This window comes from Daphnia pulicaria, chromosome 7, assembly GCF_021234035.1.
Source record: "Daphnia pulicaria isolate SC F1-1A chromosome 7, SC_F0-13Bv2, whole genome shotgun sequence".
Taxonomy (NCBI): domain Eukaryota; kingdom Metazoa; phylum Arthropoda; class Branchiopoda; order Diplostraca; family Daphniidae; genus Daphnia; species Daphnia pulicaria.
Window position 1 is genome coordinate 4,535,825 of NC_060919.1, and position 16,512 is coordinate 4,552,336.

The following is a 16,512-nucleotide window of genomic DNA, read 5'->3' on the forward strand; positions in this document are numbered from 1 at the left end:
ATGCAGAGAGATATTGGAACAAGTACTGACCTGTTCACCTGATGGATTCGCGCTCCCTGAGTTTGAATTTTTTTTGTTTTTTTTTTTTTTATCGAAGTTAATAATGGTTGAAGCTGAATGTCAGTCTTGCGATTGGTAGTTGTTGATTTGTGATGACGCTCCCTCCTCGTAACAATCCGGAAGGGAATGGTGGGTGAACCTGTCAATGGAGTTGGTGTGTCGCTGTTGTGCGTGGGGACTTCTGAATATACTTTGAACTGCACAAGCTGATTTGTCATTGGGAAGTACGAAAGTGCTTACACAATACAATTCCTCTAACAGTCAGAGAAGTAGGTGATCCTCACCCTACATGTCAGTGTAACATTTGACTACCTCGACAGGGGGTTTATTTACCCTTAAATGAGTCCACCAATTCTTTACGGTGTTACGATGGAGACAGCCGAGCAAGTTGACCATTATTGATTGTGAGGCTGGTTCAGTTTCAATCATTATTAGCTTCGGTTTTTTAAATTTTTTTTTTCTTTCTTTTTTCTCAATAAATCGGGTTCTGTCCCATATATAATCTCAATTATTTCTACCGTGTTGTTTTACCTTTTATTATTCCCCATCATTTATGATACTTTTAAATTCGATGGCATATGTATGCTATTATTGAACGGCATATGCTATTTTAATTTTCATGAAACAAAAATTACAAACATCTCTTCGGGTACCTTACCTTGCTAAAAACGCAGGTAGCTGACAATAAATGTAACTATTGTCGACGAAGCTGACCCACCATCCCGAAAGATGCTGCTGTTCTCTAGCTCAAAGTGATAGGAAGGAACAACAACTTCGGAAATCAAAGGCATGAAATGCAGAAACTGTAGCTTCATGTCAAAGGGTTCTTTTGTTAAGTTACTTAAACATTCTTTTTGATAGGTACGAATTGAAATGACTTTGTAGGCCTGCAGCATAGATTAGGGCGAATGCCACTTCGTTTTATTACGTTCTTAAATGCAATTAGCAATAACTTATACTAATACAGACAAATAATTATGTTGACAAATATTTCTTTTTACATAATATATTTCTCTTGATTCAAATCACGACAATAGTTCATTTATAGGATTATTCTTGAACAATAAAAATTCATGTAAACATTCATTTTCTAGTACGTGGCGGGAGCCTTGTAGGCAGGTGCGGGGTAAGCGGGAGCTGCTGCTGGGTATGCGGGAGCTTTGTAAGCTGGAGCAGCATATGTGCTGGGTTTGTACTCGGGGTACTTGGCTACACCCTCGTACTTGACGTCAGCAACGTATCCGTAGCTGTCAGCCTTGTAGGTGACAATCTGGGTGCGGCCATCGGGAAGCAAAACACGGTAAGATCCGGTGGTCACTTTTCCGTCGCTCTTCTCAGAGTGGCCGTAGTTGTTGTAAGATGGGGCATCGTTGACTTCCCAGTCAAAGCTGTACGGCTGTGGGGGCTAAATGGAAAAGAAGACAACACGACATTTGTTAGGAATCATTTGAACCAAATCACGCTTATCTCTGTGAATAGCGAGTGCTCGTAACTTCTAAAATAATATTGGCTATTAGTTTTTCTAAGGTAGACTTTTACGTATGATTCAGTCTTGTATCCAGGGGCGGGATAAGCTGGAGCTGCTGGGTAAGCTGGAGCTGGAGTCGGGTATGCGGAATTGGCGGCGGCAACAGCGACGAGAGCGGCGACGATGAGGAACTGTAGATAAATAACCAAATAATCTTTCGGTTACTGTTGATTCCTTAAGACTGAACAGGCACTTCTTATAACTTCTTACCTGCATGTTGCTGGAGTTGTTGTACGATTGAATTCAGCTGGATAACTGATATCTAAAGTGGACCGTTTCCATCCTTTATATACCAATCTCACATCATGGGCTGTGATACGTGAAAGAACACTCGTGCAAAATCTGCAGGAGTGGGCGGGCGAAAGATGATAAAACATAGCAAGTGAACGTAGATTTCCTCTGGCGAGCACGAGTCGGGCGCGAAATACATTCGAAATTGGATGAGTCTCTTTCGCCTAACCCGAAATGCCCGTCACCTTCTGGATGATAGTTGAATGGGCGACTCATGCCCACATTTTAGCCTAGATTTCTTTGAACTTTCACTCAACAGTATTACTACATTACGATGTTGTAATTTGGAAAAAAATGCGCCCAACCTACTACCGGTATATTGTATTTGTTAAACCTTCTGATTAACCGGGTAAAAACGCCCCTCCTGAAAAATCAATGATTTTCACATGACTTTCAGTGCCGGCAAAATTCGGACACTGCTTTTTTAGAGAGAGAAATTTTCTTGCTCTACCCGGCGAGAGAACCATTCCGACAACTTTTCCTTTCTTGGTCGGGAATGTCCGTTAGAAAATCAAGTCGGGAATAGCGATAAAGTCCAAATAGAGAAATTTAGCAACGCTTTGTGTCTTTCTTTTTTTTAAATGACTTGAGCCACATTTACTCGGAATAGAAACTAAGTTCGATTATGTATTATTTGATTTATCCGGATTTATCAGCATGATTTTATGGTGAAAGTTACTAATTGTGGGGGGTTGACAGACATAAATGAGTTCCTGCTAATGAAATCGAATTTTCGTGTACAAGCGAAAATCAATTACCATTCACACAGATAAATTACATGCGTAACGTGAAATTATGCTTAATATCTAGATTGACTTTTGTAGGTTGGGGACTTGTATGTTGGAATTTCGCTTACTGGGATTTTGCTGAACGCGGGATAAGTTGGAGCATTATAGACCGAAGCAGAGTAAGCTGAGGCGGAGTAAGTGACAGGCGGGTATTGGGCCTCTCCTTCGTACGTGACATCGGCGGTGTATCCGTTGCTGTCGGCCTTGTAGTTGACGATTTGAGCACGGCCGTCTGGGAGTTCCATGCGATACGATCCTGTGATCACTTTCCCATCGCTACTCTCAGTATGAGAGTAGTCGTTGTAGGATTCATCCTTAACCGCCCATTCGAAACTATATGGTTGAGGTTTCTGAAATAAAAGTTAAGATTTATGGATCATACAATATAAAAATTGTTGTTTGTAGTTATTAGCATTTAATCAAATATATACGTAGGATTCAGCAGGCTTTTCATAAGCGGGAGATGAATAATCCTTAGTTGGATAAGCGGATTTGGCGGCAACGACAGCAATGAGGCTGACAAGAATCAAGAACTAATCCAGCAAAAGAAATTGTAATTGATGAAAAAGTCGCATTATTTGTCTTGCCTCCACTTTACCTTCATGCTGACTGTGTCCGAGAGCTGTTAGGTGGTTAAAATCAGATCAATAACTGACTCCTTTGATCGACCAATTTCAACAGTTATATACTACACACAGTCCACCTCAAAGTATCATTAATCACTGAGTGATCAAACCGGGTCAAAAGATAACAGGGACCATTAACTGGTTTGGCGTAACATTAGAATGCTGGTTTGCTGGTTGTTTTTTTTTCACGACAGGTGTGCAAGTCTACACCCGAAATGTGTCCTTGATATCGATATTTATACTACGACTCGTTGTGTACGTGAATTATAAAAGATTTCTTTTCTTTCCACCTGATGACAACTCGTTTTTCCGATAGCCCTAGTGTCCATTAAAACAATTAAACCTAAGATTAATAATTTGAATTTTCAACTACTATCCATTCAACTATACCGAATCTTGTTAGTATTTTTCCGTTTTTGCTTGGACGTAGCAATTAAGTCGTCGAAAGTGAAACGTCAAATTAAAACAAAGGCATTCTGTATTGCGTAAACGGTAAGACTGTACACACTGTAACATTCGGCATGCAAGACAACAATATTTGTTGGCCAATAAAGATTTAAGAATATTGGCCACCAATATAATAGTTGGCCATAAAAGAAAAGAACATTGAAAGAGATGTCTCATTTATAGATGCCTAGTACTTAATTTGCGTTACCTGTTTGTTCGGCTTGTATAAAATGGCGGTGTACGGAGGAATGTTATTGACGTTTGACGGGACTGCATAAACGGTTTTACCTGTGTTGTACGAAGGGGCAATGACGTAAGGATCGACTGCCTTGATGGGAATTTTATTGGAGGCCGGCTTGTAGACTGCAAAAGGCTTTTTGGAAACGGCCTTGTCGGAAGCCACTTTGTTGCGCTTGGTGGTGTAGTATCGGTTCTTGTATGCCGGAGTAGTTGAAACCAGAATTTTGTAGGCAGGATTGGGATTCAAGGGTTTCTTGGGAGCAACGTTACCAGAAACCGGTTTTCTGTATGCCGGTGTAGTAGAAACCGGAATCCTATATGCCGGTGTAGTAGAAACTGGAATCCTATATGCCGGTGTAGTAGAAACTGGAATCCTGTATGCCGGTATAGTAGAAACTGGAATCCTGTATGCCGGTGTAGTAGAAACTGGAATCCTGTATGCCGGTGTAGTAGAAACTGGAATCCTGTATGCCGGTGTAGTAGAAACTGGAATCCTGTATGCCGGTGTAGTGGAAACTGGAATCCTGTATGCCGGTGTAGTGGAAACTGGAATCCTGTACGTTTTAGTGGCGGAAGGAGTCTTGTAGACCGGTGTAGTAGTAGCTTTATAAGTGACTGGATTCTTGTGTGGTGGAGGGGTAATAGTGTTACTGGGCTTCTTTGTGACAGCAGGATTTTTGGAAGCTGGGCGGTTATAAGCGAGTGTAGTGGAAACTAATTTTTTGTAAGCTGAGGTTGTGGCTGGATAAGGAGCCTTGTACGCTTTAGTAGTAGGAGTTTTAGTGGTGGTGGTGGTGGAAACGGTAGTTGTGTAATAAGGAATTGCCGGGGTAGAAGTAGGTGTTTTGTGAGATGAAGGAGACTTAGGAGCACTACGGGTTGTAGTGGTGACATAGGAGGGCTTCTCGGTGGTTGACACTGCTGGCTTCAAGTATTTCGGAGTAGTATACATAACCTGCCAAAAGCCGTATTCTTCCGGCGCGTAAGTGAAGACAACGTCGTCAGCTGAAAATTCCGTTGTAATGGAAACATGCTGAGCCGCCGTCTTGCTGCCGTCTCCTTTGATTAATGGAGCCGCGTACGAAGCAGGATTGAAATAGATGGGCTCCTTGTAGGATAGAGGACTTGTAATGCTCGGTATCTGGTGGTAGAAAAGAGCCACTGGGCTATCACTGACCGGCTTGATGTAAATTTGTTCTTTGATAGGCTTCTCGTCAGACGATTCCTCATAGCAATTCGCCTTGTTTGTACATTTTCCAGAATGTTTTGACGAATTTTTCTTCGGAGATTTCCTGTGTTCTTTTACCAACCCACTGTCCATTTTTTCCTTGTATTCCACCACGCTAGAAGCACTGAATTCAGGATTGTGATTGTACTGGACATCGGCCATGTAACCGTTTCCTTCATCCTTGTAGTTGACGTGCTGGTGGCGGCCGTCGGGAAGTTGGACGTGGTAAGAACCGGATACGTGACCCTGTTCGTCCGATACTCTTGTATCGCCAAAACTGGTGTAGTCATCTACCTTGACTTCGTAGTTGAAGCTGAAAGGCATTGGGCTCTGCTTAAAAACAAAAACAAAATTGATCAATTCAAATATGCGATTTTGAAAATGACTATAAATCTTATTACGCTGGATTCGACGGATGTTGGCGATTGATTGGATGACCAACCGGAAGGTGAGTAAGTCGTTGGTTTCACGTATAGAGCAGACGAGACCACAACGGACGCCAAAGTTGCCAGAATGAAAAACTGCCATAAAAAAGAAGAAAAAATTAATCACTAATCAACTATACACTTTTTCTCGTAAGAATAAAATACCTTCATTTTAAAATTCAGTGGACTGTGAGACACTTGACAGACAACTGGCAATCTATCGGGGATGGATGCCATCGTATATATACAGGCTGATGCTGCTGCTTTTTACAGGTGATGTGCGTAATGAATTTCATCTCATCGAATCAAATGGGAACCAAAATGGGTGGTGAATGACAATTTCCTGACCAAAGAAAAGCCATCGGATGATGCGTTTCTACTTGACGCGCCACCATCTGACTTCATTACTTTCTCTAATGGACTTTCTTTATTATTATTATTATTTCCCATATTGCACAAATGGAAATAGGAGCCGAAGATTGAGATGGGAAGAATCTGGCTGCATCATAGATATCAATCAATAAAAACTTTTTCGACATTCGATAGGTTTTCACTGATCGATGCGCTATCATAACAAATGAGCCAATAATTCTTTAGAATATCCATCGGGCGGATGAGAAAAGAAGAAAGACGACTCTCGATTTCTCTGTTTCGCTACGTTAAGTTCCCCGCGTGATCAACGGGCGTGATCTGTATTGAATTTTCCAACCGAAAGGAAATCGGAAATCATCTTGTAGTCTTCCAATTTCCCCCCGATCGTCACACACTAATGAAAATTATATTTTATGTAATTTATGGTCTGCTAGTTACCAAACCAATAGTATAGAAGACATTCCAGAATTAAAATTCCAAAATAAGACACAATAAGACGCCCGTTATGCCTAGAAGGTATTTTACCGCTCTGCTGTTAGAAAATATTTTGTATAAGAAATAATAACAGCGATGGAGTCGAAAGATATTTGGAGCAAGGTGAGTGCCCACAGGCAGAGTTACATATTTTCGGCTTGTATATGGAGATGAGATGCGTGTTGTAATGTAGGGAGAGAGCGAGTGAGTTTTTATCTGGCCCGCAGCGAAAAAGTTGAACGACGCGACGCCAGACGCAGTTTACACGGACCGAGACGCCGTGACCGATGTATTATCCCACGACGGCAGGAATTTTTTCTCTAGCCAAGTAGTGTACATACAAGGCTATATGCGATCGCTATACAGATGGTCCGAGAAATTTCAACAGTCTCAAGTCCAGCAACCTGCGTGTGAGTCTACATGAGGCCTTGAATGGCGGGTGAAAATCCGCAGTTTTATGAGATCGGCCAGCCACGCCCGATCTCTTTTGTTCGACTGACGAAAAGCAAAAGAAAGTTCTCTCCTCAGTTTTCATTTCCATTTTACCATCATCAGTCAACGTTTGTTTGTTTCACATTTTGATTGAGAGTGAACAAAAGCAAAGAAAAAAAACAGTTGGCAGTGGACACGGTAAAAGGTAAAGAAAAACAAAAAAAAAATTATCCGAATTTCTCTGATTATTTATTCGTTTTGTTATAAAGACCCAGACTGGTGTTATTTGATTGCTGATTTATGCAGATTGCTATTTACAAAGGAGGGGGTTGACTGGGAGGGTCAAATAGGAATGGCAATTTTGGCAGGATAATTATATAGCGAAAAAATGAAATTTAATTTAATTGTCAAATGTGGAACAAAATGATTGTGGAATGAACCGCTGAATTGTTTTCTTTTCTTTTTTTTTAAATTTCCTCGCCGTCCGTTTCACTTTCGTTGGACGGCTCCAAGAGCTCCGCGTCCATTTTCGGCTGCTGCTGGAACACGTTCGAATTGCAAGCGCACAGGCCGCAGACGTGCTGGCCGCGCTGCGATGCCGGCGATCCGCTGGTAGGTTGAACGGCCAATCCGCCGCACCTGCGCCCACAAATGGATGGTCAATTTAAATACGTAGTTAAAAACCCGATTTTAGAGAGAAAAAAGTTTTTAAGTCCAAAACTGTGTACATGCGCTGGCCAGCTGCCCGGCTGTTGCGTAAAAGGTGTGGTTAGCTTTCCTTGTTTGAACCCGACTTACGTAACAGTAACAGAAAGGCCAGTCATCTTGCTAACGGATAGTCGACGGCAGACAGTGAATAATAATAATGTAGATGTCTAACACAAAATTTCCCTATCAGAAAAATGGTATGATTCGGGGCGCTCGGTCATTTTTGTTTCAAATCTGAACGGGGGGCGTTGGTCGTTTCCCTTGCATATTCTCTTTTCTGTTATTTTCTTGTATTAAAATCAGATGATTCATTTCAGGGCACTAGATGTAGGAATACAAAAGAAGCCAAATCATCTAAACACCACCTGGATACCATCGGAGCCATCGGAGTCATATGTAAAAGAGGGAAAACGATTGAATTATGGACTCTCTTGTTGCTTACTCATCGGAGAACACGTTTCACTTTCTCCCTTATCAGATGAATCGATATTGGCCCCAGTATATTCCTCTGAATTATAATTCCACTGAATATACTGGGAATATACTTAATCGCAATTTCGTACAGAATTTTATCTGTTGTTAAATTCAAATGGATTTTTTCTTTCACTTTTCCTTTCTCTTTTAGATTTGCTCGCCATCTACCGTTCACCAACGAGATTGTGGGAATTTTACGTCACGCTGTTAACGGAATTAACGGTACAAAACAATAACAACCCAGTAACACAAAAAGCGGACACATATAGCATCTACTAACGAGCGTAACAGCGACAATTCCGGCCGTTTTAGGGCGCTGAATGCTCGTCGATTCGAATAGGCGTGTCGGGAAATTAATAATAAGCCCCTCATAAATGTACAAGTAATTTGTTATATATTTTAATACTCAAATTTGTTGGCGTTTCAGGTTCCCATGTCGTGTAGAGCTACTTAAACCGTCGTGCGCAACCTTAGAGATGCGTGTTTCTCCCCAATTATACGACTATGACATTTCCGCTTTTTTCGGTAGGCGGACGTGGGAAGTAAGGGAGGAACTCGTACGCGGTCGTTATGATGTAATCAAGCCCGCCTTGACCGGTTTATTAATATCGAATTTACACGACTACTACTGGTCCAATCGCATCTAGCTAATAGATTTCCTTTTACCTGTACTGGTGGTCGATGTGGGCCTTCTCGATGCGCTTGTCTTTGGCCCGACGATTCTGGAACCAAATTTTGATTTGAGTTTCGCTCAATCCCAGCGCCGACGCCAGCTCGGAGCGTCTCGTCCGCGAAACGTATTCGGCCGACTGGAATTCGACTTCCAGCCGTAGGGTCTGCTCCTGTGTGAACGTCGTCCTCTGCCGCCGCTGGCTTAGACCTTTCCGCTTCCTCCTGGCCACTAAATCGACAAAGATACAATCAAATAATAGTCCTGGTATTATATTATATAAAACCAAGCGAATTAAAGCGTTCAAACGGCTCGAAAAAACGCGGGTCACGTAATATACTGTCAATAGGGAGGGGCATTGTGGGAAAAACGTCAGTCGTCGTCGATGGGAGTTACGTCCAAATGCGCGACCGATACGGAAGGTTAATAGGTTAATAGTTTTTTTTTTCCGGCTGGCATTTAACATGGGTCCCTTCATTGCTCGTGATATACACAGTTCCCCTCCCCCTTTTTTTTACTTAATATCCCGAAGAGAAGAGACAACAGATGTTTAAAAGAGGCGCTTATTCTCACCCTCATATCCGGTTTGAAGTGGGAGCTTTTCCCCCCTCATTTTTCAAGTATGTCCGTCTTTTTTTCTTCTTCTTCTTCTTTCCCCTTACTTACCTTGTCAATATCCGTAATGGGGTGGTTCAAGGTATAGATAATAGGGGAGTGGTTTGGAGGGGGGGGGGAGTAAATATACAAGAGCTGTGGGGTGTGTTCATCACGGAAAACAGAGATTATATTATACCTGTGCGCGATCAGTGCTCTATCATATAATGGTGGCCTCACCCCTATCATGTGCCACTTGCGCTTTCGATGACCGCGCGATTCAATTCGAAAAAATGTTGAATTGCTCATTGACGATTGACAATGGCGTAATATGCTGCTATCCAATTCACAAAGAATTTTCGGAACCAAACAGGAAAAAAAGATGGCTGCTGTTGGGTTCCGGTTCACCAACTGCATGCTTGTCAATGGCCCCATTTTTGTTTTCCCTACATATTTCCAGATCTAAATACGCCATTCATTTTTTCTACGCAGCAAAGAAACCGTTTTGGAGAGAGATAGGAAAAAAAAAAAAAATGTCGGACGCGTCAACCAAATGGATGTGAACATTTAACCTCAATAGTCACGCAATGCCAGACGTTTGGAAAATTTATTAGAATGGGGAAACAACAAGTAAGCTATACCGCCGCCGCGTTGCTCATTTTTTAAAATTTCGTTCTGACATTTTTTCTTTAGCGCGGACCACCTAATTTTGTTGTCGAAATATCGGGCAGATGTGTCAAAACACGCAAGAACGATTCCACCAGTCGGACGTTCAACTTATCACCGTCATTTGACAGACCCCACAGTGTGAGGTGCATGCCCCGTGCAAACTGTTCGGGAAAAAAAATGTGACCCACATAGACATTTGAATCCGGTGACTAATCGGAAATGACAATTTCAATTGAAATCCTCCGAAATAATTTTCAAAATCTTATCGATTTTTCTTCATTTAATAAAAAATTCTGTTTAGTAAAAAAATTTAAATATTGTTATTCGTACTTAGTGCGGTGAGAGCTGGAGGTAGTGAAAGCGGATTGAAAAAAGATCCTTGGTTGACTCCGGATGCCCAGAATAACTGATCCGCGTTCCACGGCGGGTAGAGGTGCCAGGCGGAATTAGCCCTGGGCTGATGCTGCTGCTGAAGTACGGAAACGGACGGGCGATCCGCCTGGGCTCCGGCTGGGTTATTCGCCGTGCTGGTCGGAGCGCCACCGGCGGATGCATCCGCCGGCGGCCGATCGGCTCCTCCGTAAATTTTGGCGAAAAACTCCGACGGGGTCATGGGCACTTTTTTGGCGCTACCGGACTGACTGGACGTCGCCATGGCCATAACGCGGATGCTGTTGGAGGGTCTCGTCGACGTTTTAACTCACTTTGACGGACGCCTGGAATCGACTGACGATAACAATTAGCCCGCCCAGGTATAATATAGTCGGATATATACACATAACAAACACTATATAGGAACACTAAGAATACTAACCTTTATTTTTAGCGGGGGTCTCTCTGTGTTTTCCAGTGAGACCCCAAATCGTTTGACACCATATAACCCGACCCCCCACCCCTTACTATACTCCCTATATCACACAGCCAATTGGTTCGTTCCATTACTGGGCCGGCTCCATTTCAATTGGCCAGATATACGTATACACACACAAGTCTAGTCGACGCATATGTATATAAGCTGCTCATCTGCCTTCCCCCCCCCCCTCCCTACACCCTCCCCCTTTTTTCTGTACAGTGATGGGAAGCTCAACATCCGGCCAGGTGAATCCGTAGTGATTTACATCAGTCCCATCTCAGATGGCCTAGACACTAGACACATTACAGTTAAAGGGATTTTCGGGGGCCCGGACAGCAGACAGTGACAGAAGGGGCTTGCAACACATCGTGATTGCAGCCAATTTCCTTAATCGGTTGCAACCAACCCCTTTCGGGTCTAGTGAACCACACACACACAAAAAGTTTGTTATTTCATCTCAGCTCTGGACGTCCATTTAAAATAATGTTACTGTTAATTAACTCAGCATCCATGTGGCACAATATGCAACGCAAATGAGTCATCTCGGCCTTTTCATCTAAAATGACAAATTTGTATTTTGTATCGAACAGAGACGCATGTGGCGGACCAGCGCCCCACTTACTCCACACAACACATTTGCAGTGAACACATGCTATTTTTTTAAAGTAATAACAATACAAAAAAAAACAAAAAAAAAACATTTCTAAATAGTATTCCAACCACATTCCAGCTGGGTCTTATTCATTGTCATAATAGTTAACCATATCATTTTCGTTTTTGGTTGTTTTTAGTTATTCTAAAAAAAAATGTTCTGATCAACAGATAATCATTTTCCTTTCCATCTCAGACGACAATGTTTCGATTGGCGGGCATGTGGCGGCCGGCCGGCTGGGTGGCGCAGATGCAGGCGACGGGAACGTGAATGACTTCGGTGGCAACGACGAGCTTCAGCTGCGGGTCGAGATAGGCCACTTTGAGCGGCGAGACGAGCGAGAGGCAGCGGGCCGGCTGCTGCGACTGTGACTGTGACTGGCCGGCCGAGCAAGGCGACGACTCGCAAAGGCAATGGGCGCGGTGGATGACGTCGGGAATGCGGAGGGGATTGATGTCCCGCTGGATGTCAAATGGACAGAGTGAGCGCCTCTGCAGGTGAGGAGAGCGCGGATCCGGATGGATGGGACACTGGTGCCGGTGGGGGTGATGGAGTTCCCGTCTAATCATCTTGAGAAGATGACCGTCGCTGCTGCTGTTGGAGCGGCCGCCTTCTTCTTCCAGCTCAATAACTGGACCGGTCAACGGATCAACAGTCCACTGAGAATTCGATTCGATTGCGGCGACGGCCAATCCGGCCAAGAGTATAACGACAGTCAACATAGAACAAGAAGCATTTGAGGCTTGTTTCATTCTCATTTCACACTCACATCGCCCGTCCAGAGAAAATTTTAATTTCGGTTTTGAATTCTGTAAAAATCGGCAGACACGCTGGAGGTTGGTTTGAACTACACCTAACTATTTTGACGGATGATGAGTGACTGCCGGTGTTGTGTCAATCCAATCGAGTGGTGAGTGCTGTCTTCCACCGCTACTACGCAGCTATTTATCTCGTTTTGACTCTTATTTCACGCGTTGGTTTGATCTAGCTGGCCCCTGCCATATGAAAAGACTTGTCATGATTTGTGTGTGTGTCTTATGACATCACTTTTGGCTGGCCGAAAAGGTGATGCGGCGGCGACGGACGCTCTCACCTCTCGGGCCCGTTTCAACTGGTTCGAATCGGACAACATAAACTGTGTCCCCCTCTCTCAAAAACAGTTTTTCACGGCTAGCAGTTTTGGTTCTTCTCGGAAAACAACAAAATAAGATTTCTTCGATGAATTCATTCTTGCTCCCAAAATTGTTCGCCACTACGATTTCTACATTCGTGATTGGGTGAAGAAAAAACTGAATTGAATCAGCCCAGTTGATATGTATGTTTTCTGTTGGGAGAACACACATAATATTCCAGACAACACGGGCCGACGACGGCCGGCCGGCCGGCCGCTATACACTTTCAGAATGAAATCGAACGGCCGGCGACCTGGTTGGTGCCCGTTCGCACCCGTCCAAACGGGTTCGATTTAGACTTCTCCGCCCACTTATTTTCTTCGAGGGGTGGTAGCTGGACCGGGGCTGGACAACGCAGTTGTCACTTGCAATGGGATTCCACTTAATAACACGTGGATGTATTTCGATTGGCGACGCGCGATACATTCGAGAGACTTTTGATTATTTATTAGCCGTACATAATCGGGACGTTAGTTGGAATTCAATTACACGGCGGAGAAAGGGATTTAAACGAGCGGGAAATTTAAAAGTTAATAAAACAATTCATCGAAATCAATGCCAATTGGTTGCGCAATTCTATCGAATCATTCAAAAAACAATGGAATGAAAACTTTCGCTTTTTATTTTGGGCGCATTATATTCGAGTGCGCATTGCCGCCTCCTTGTGGTTAGGTTGGCAACTCGTTGAGTTTTACCTCCTGAATGATGATGTCGGTAGACCTTCGTCTGGTCGGAGTGGCCGATGCGAACCGGAATGATTCAGTCCGGCGTAGAGTCGAGCCCTCATTGGCCATTTCTTAGATGCGATCCATATGGCATTTGAAACGACATAACGTTACATTCTGCGCTGTGCTCGAGTCCCTCAACGGAACGTGAAGCTATTTCTTTATGCAGTCTAATGTAGTACCTTGACGGGGTGGAAAGTGGCGCCGTCGTTTGAATTGAAATTCGTTGGCTGCTGCGGCTGCGGTTGCTGCTGGTCGCCGCCGTCGTTGTCGACCTGAACCAGTCGGCCGAGATGGGCGATGTAGGCGCTCGCCATGAGGAGGACGTCCAGTTTGGAGAGTTTGGTGCTGGGCGGGACGGCCGGCAGTGCCGACTGCAAAGATTGGAAAGCTGGACGATAAAATAAGCGATGCGACATGAGTTGCCGCAATAATTAAATCAACTCGAAAAGCGGCTCGATTTCTCTATAGCGAAACGATCCATATTCGCTCTAGCCATTTCGAAGCTCGGATTCGCGTTGCGTAAGTTTCAGTAAATCATTTCAATACCGTCACGTAAGTTTTGGACCCGACTTCGCTCACGAGCCGCGTTCGGCCGCCGACTGCCTGATGAAGGTGCCGTCATTTAGAAAACAGCAAATCAAAACGAAAGAAGACAAATAAAAAAAAGCGGTTAGCTCCCGATAAAAGAAACTCAGTTCAACCAGCACGCGTCCATCAATTTCTCAGAATTTTCAAACAACATCATGGCAGAGATTTAAGAAAAATATAAATGACATTACGGGAGTCTGTACAGCTCCCATTCTTCATTTCTACTGAATGAAAAAAAAAAAACACAATTTGGCAATTGATTTAATTTTTGTTTACCCATGATTTAAAAAAAAAAAATTTATAATCCGGACTGCTGGATGATGACGACACAGATGTTGGCGACAGAGATGCTAGCGCTCAACTAAACAAAAAATTACATTCAAACAACCGGCAAAGCCAAATTAAAAATAATAATTATTATTCTTTTTCTATTCGACCGCAAGTGAAATGAGCCGAGGTTTTTGACTGCACACGATCCGCCGACAGCCGGCAATGGAATGACGGAAGATTCCGACACCTTTTTTTTTTAGTTCCATGGCATTACATGAAAAAAAGGGGGGGGGGAGTGATATTCACTTTGCGTGTAAAACGATCTGCGGGCAAAACATATAACCAACCGCGTTTTCCGTGAGAACACACGCAACACACACGTACGTACTATACACCGCCTACATGTTTCATTCCCCTCCATCCATCCATCCTCCTCATCATCCCCAGTTGGAAAATGAAATTAAAGAAATACGAAAAAGCCCACACACCCTCCCTAACCGGATCAAGTTACACGAGGTCCTCTAACTAATTGGGGCTCGGTGCGTTTGCACTACATAACACCCGGCCTCCTCCTCCTCCTTTTCAGTTGTTGTATGCTCGGTATGTGGTTGTTGTTGTTGTGGTTGTACGAACGTGTGTAGAAATGCTTTGAACATTTTTTTTCTTCGTGAAGGGGAGAAAATACCGGACGGCAAACGTGCTAGATCTAGTTCGACGTCGAATGTGATGTGGCCGAGGCTCGCACGTCTGAAAAATTCGTCGCCGTCGTTTCTATTGATTTATTCGCTGAATTCGCTGTTAACGTGCCCGCAACACTCTCCGACCGGAATAGTTGATTGGGTTGGGTGTCCGATCCGTCAGAGATAAATGTTGATATCGATGGCCTTGTTGACTCGACGACCCAAAAATCACCTTGTGCCCTGTGCGTGATATTTATATAAGACCCACCACCGTTTAGATTTAGCTGGAAATTCTGGACCATCATAACACATAAAAAAAAAAATTCGCTCAGATTGATGAAAATCCTTCTGGAAAACTCGCCAAAATTGGATTTTGAATTTCTGGGCGGCATTATTCCGGTTTCAAAGATGAACACTTGTTACTTGAGGCCAACCTCTAATCGTTTAAATGCAACAATTAACGCTATCCATCTTTTTTCATCTATCACCATCAATCAAGGGTGGAAAGGGAGGGCTGGTATAGAGTACAGAACTTCTTAAACGATTAGCGTTTACATTGTCGGATAGATGATATCGCCCTTGAGACCAAGCCCTTTTTTCCCTTTTAATTAACGGAAAAGAGGATGCTCAAAAATGTATAATAACTAGTTGTCGGTTGTCAATGAGCTGCTCAAAATTCCAACAACCAACCGACTGACGAGTCGGCTTGCTTCTTTGAGACCGACTCTTTCAAAATGATTGCTGATAATATCTGGGGAAAAAAATGAACATCATCACCCGACGCTTACAGGTTGTTACATAACTATACACAATGCGGTGGCCTTAAAATATTTTGATTGGGTGAATGCGGAATAGAAACTGCGCTGTCAGCAGGTGAGCAGAGATCGCAAAAAAGTTAAAAATAAAAAAACAAATGTTTATAGGGACTGGAAACATTTTCTAAATTGTTGCAAATGTCAAGTCATGCAAAGAAAAAGTTTTTAAGAAATGTTGCGTCTCTCGAATGTTTGGCGTAGACTCGTCCAAATTCTTTCGGACATGTAAACAACAATTGCAGAGCACAAAAGACTTTCTAATAATGCATGTCTGCTGTTATCTTTGTTGGATGGCTACAAAAGTGACGTCTTGGTACTCTTTGGAGCCGCAATAAACTTTATTAATGTACACTCGACTGAGAAAAGAGTAACAAAAAAGAAGGGTTAGCTCATATTCACTTTCGTTTTTTCGTACACGAAAGGCCACACCCATGTCCCCGTCAAACCGCTTTCTGAGAGCCATGTCAAAATCCGTCAGAGAGGTGTTGGGCTATAAAATGCCCTTCAATAAAAGATTTGAATCGCCTATATAACAAATTTGAATTTTTTGAAAAACCAAAAAAAAAATTGAATGTTTTCCTTTCCATTACGTCACTTGTGAAACCGTAAACATTATCCTAATCTCATCTCCGACAGCCCCGGGATGAAATTGAAAATCACAAATTAAAGACGAAAGAAAATGATTGGAGTGACATTAGCCGTTTTCCGGTATATGCGTCTTAGAACTG

The 16,512-nt window shown here is 43.1% G+C and overlaps 5 protein-coding genes across 8 annotated transcripts; all 5 read right to left on the reverse strand.

Annotated features, from left to right (window-relative positions):
• Window positions 1–1,050: 1,050 nt before the first annotated feature.
• On the reverse strand, window positions 1,051–1,949 carry LOC124350121 (cuticle protein 7-like). Its single transcript, XM_046801141.1, has 3 exons — window positions 1,799–1,949; window positions 1,600–1,719; window positions 1,051–1,465 (listed from the first exon to the last, which is right to left on the reverse strand). The coding sequence occupies exons 1-3, from the start codon at window positions 1,802–1,804 to the stop codon at window positions 1,151–1,153; spliced, it is 441 nt and encodes a 146-aa protein (XP_046657097.1). The 5' UTR covers window positions 1,805–1,949; the 3' UTR covers window positions 1,051–1,150.
• Window positions 1,950–2,486: 537 nt separating this feature from the next.
• On the reverse strand, window positions 2,487–3,379 carry LOC124350116 (cuticle protein 10.9-like). The gene is made up of 3 exons (XM_046801130.1): window positions 3,266–3,379; window positions 3,099–3,200; window positions 2,487–3,017 (listed from the first exon to the last, which is right to left on the reverse strand). Exons 1-3 carry the CDS (start codon window positions 3,269–3,271, stop codon window positions 2,679–2,681), a joined length of 447 nt encoding a protein of 148 aa, XP_046657086.1. The 5' UTR covers window positions 3,272–3,379; the 3' UTR covers window positions 2,487–2,678.
• A 390-nt stretch (window positions 3,380–3,769) lies between these two features.
• On the reverse strand, window positions 3,770–5,841 carry LOC124349572 (repetitive proline-rich cell wall protein 2-like). The gene is made up of 3 exons (XM_046800296.1): window positions 5,799–5,841; window positions 5,610–5,729; window positions 3,770–5,538 (listed from the first exon to the last, which is right to left on the reverse strand). Exons 1-3 carry the CDS (start codon window positions 5,802–5,804, stop codon window positions 3,928–3,930), a joined length of 1,737 nt encoding a protein of 578 aa, XP_046656252.1. The 5' UTR covers window positions 5,805–5,841; the 3' UTR covers window positions 3,770–3,927.
• A 1,306-nt stretch (window positions 5,842–7,147) lies between these two features.
• LOC124348520 (homeobox protein rough-like) lies at window positions 7,148–10,681 on the reverse strand. The gene is made up of 3 exons (XM_046798748.1): window positions 10,357–10,681; window positions 8,760–8,994; window positions 7,148–7,550 (listed from the first exon to the last, which is right to left on the reverse strand). Exons 1-3 carry the CDS (start codon window positions 10,679–10,681, stop codon window positions 7,379–7,381), a joined length of 732 nt encoding a protein of 243 aa, XP_046654704.1. The 3' UTR covers window positions 7,148–7,378.
• A 1,815-nt stretch (window positions 10,682–12,496) lies between these two features.
• Window positions 12,497–15,816, reverse strand: LOC124350146 (transcription factor 24-like). 4 transcript variants are annotated; one of them, XR_006920402.1, is made up of 5 exons: window positions 14,457–15,816; window positions 14,296–14,380; window positions 13,978–14,034; window positions 13,611–13,819; window positions 12,497–13,499 (listed from the first exon to the last, which is right to left on the reverse strand). XR_006920402.1 is itself a non-coding variant. In XM_046801179.1 (4 exons), the coding sequence occupies exons 1-4, from the start codon at window positions 14,297–14,299 to the stop codon at window positions 13,372–13,374; spliced, it is 381 nt and encodes a 126-aa protein (XP_046657135.1). In that variant the 5' UTR covers window positions 14,300–15,810; the 3' UTR covers window positions 12,497–13,371. The 4 variants fall into 4 exon arrangements, 3 of the variants coding, with proteins under 3 accessions (XP_046657135.1, XP_046657136.1, XP_046657134.1); XM_046801179.1 differs by having other exon boundaries at window positions 13,611–13,802; window positions 14,296–15,810; XM_046801180.1 differs by having other exon boundaries at window positions 14,296–15,807.
• Window positions 15,817–16,512: the final 696 nt, after the last annotated feature.

Coding starts and splice junctions, on each gene's coding strand:
- LOC124348520 (XM_046798748.1), bottom strand. CDS start 10,681: ATGGCGACGTCCAGTCAGTCCGGTAGCGCCAAAAAAGTGCCCATGACC. Junction 8,995..10,356: donor TCCAGCTCTCACCGCACTAA/GTACGAATAACA, acceptor TTGTCGATTTAG/TGGCCAGGAGGAAGCGGAAA. Junction 7,551..8,759: donor CACATCGACCACCAGTACAG/GTAAAAGGAAAT, acceptor TTGTGGGCGCAG/GTGCGGCGGATTGGCCGTTC.
- LOC124350116 (XM_046801130.1), bottom strand. Junction 3,018..3,098: donor AAAAGCCTGCTGAATCCTAC/GTATATATTTGA, acceptor CTTTTATTTCAG/AAACCTCAACCATATAGTTT.
- LOC124350146 (XM_046801178.1), bottom strand. CDS start 14,053: ATGACGGCACCTTCATCAGGCAGTCGGCGGCCGAACGCGGCTCGTGAG. Junction 13,820..13,977: donor GGTCCAAAACTTACGTGACG/GTATTGAAATGA, acceptor TTTATCGTCCAG/CTTTCCAATCTTTGCAGTCG. Junction 13,500..13,610: donor CCACTTTCCACCCCGTCAAG/GTACTACATTAG, acceptor ATCGCATCTAAG/AAATGGCCAATGAGGGCTCG.
- LOC124349572 (XM_046800296.1), bottom strand. Junction 5,539..5,609: donor CAACATCCGTCGAATCCAGC/GTAATAAGATTT, acceptor GTTTTTAAGCAG/AGCCCAATGCCTTTCAGCTT.
- LOC124350121 (XM_046801141.1), bottom strand. Junction 1,466..1,599: donor GATACAAGACTGAATCATAC/GTAAAAGTCTAC, acceptor TTTTCCATTTAG/CCCCCACAGCCGTACAGCTT.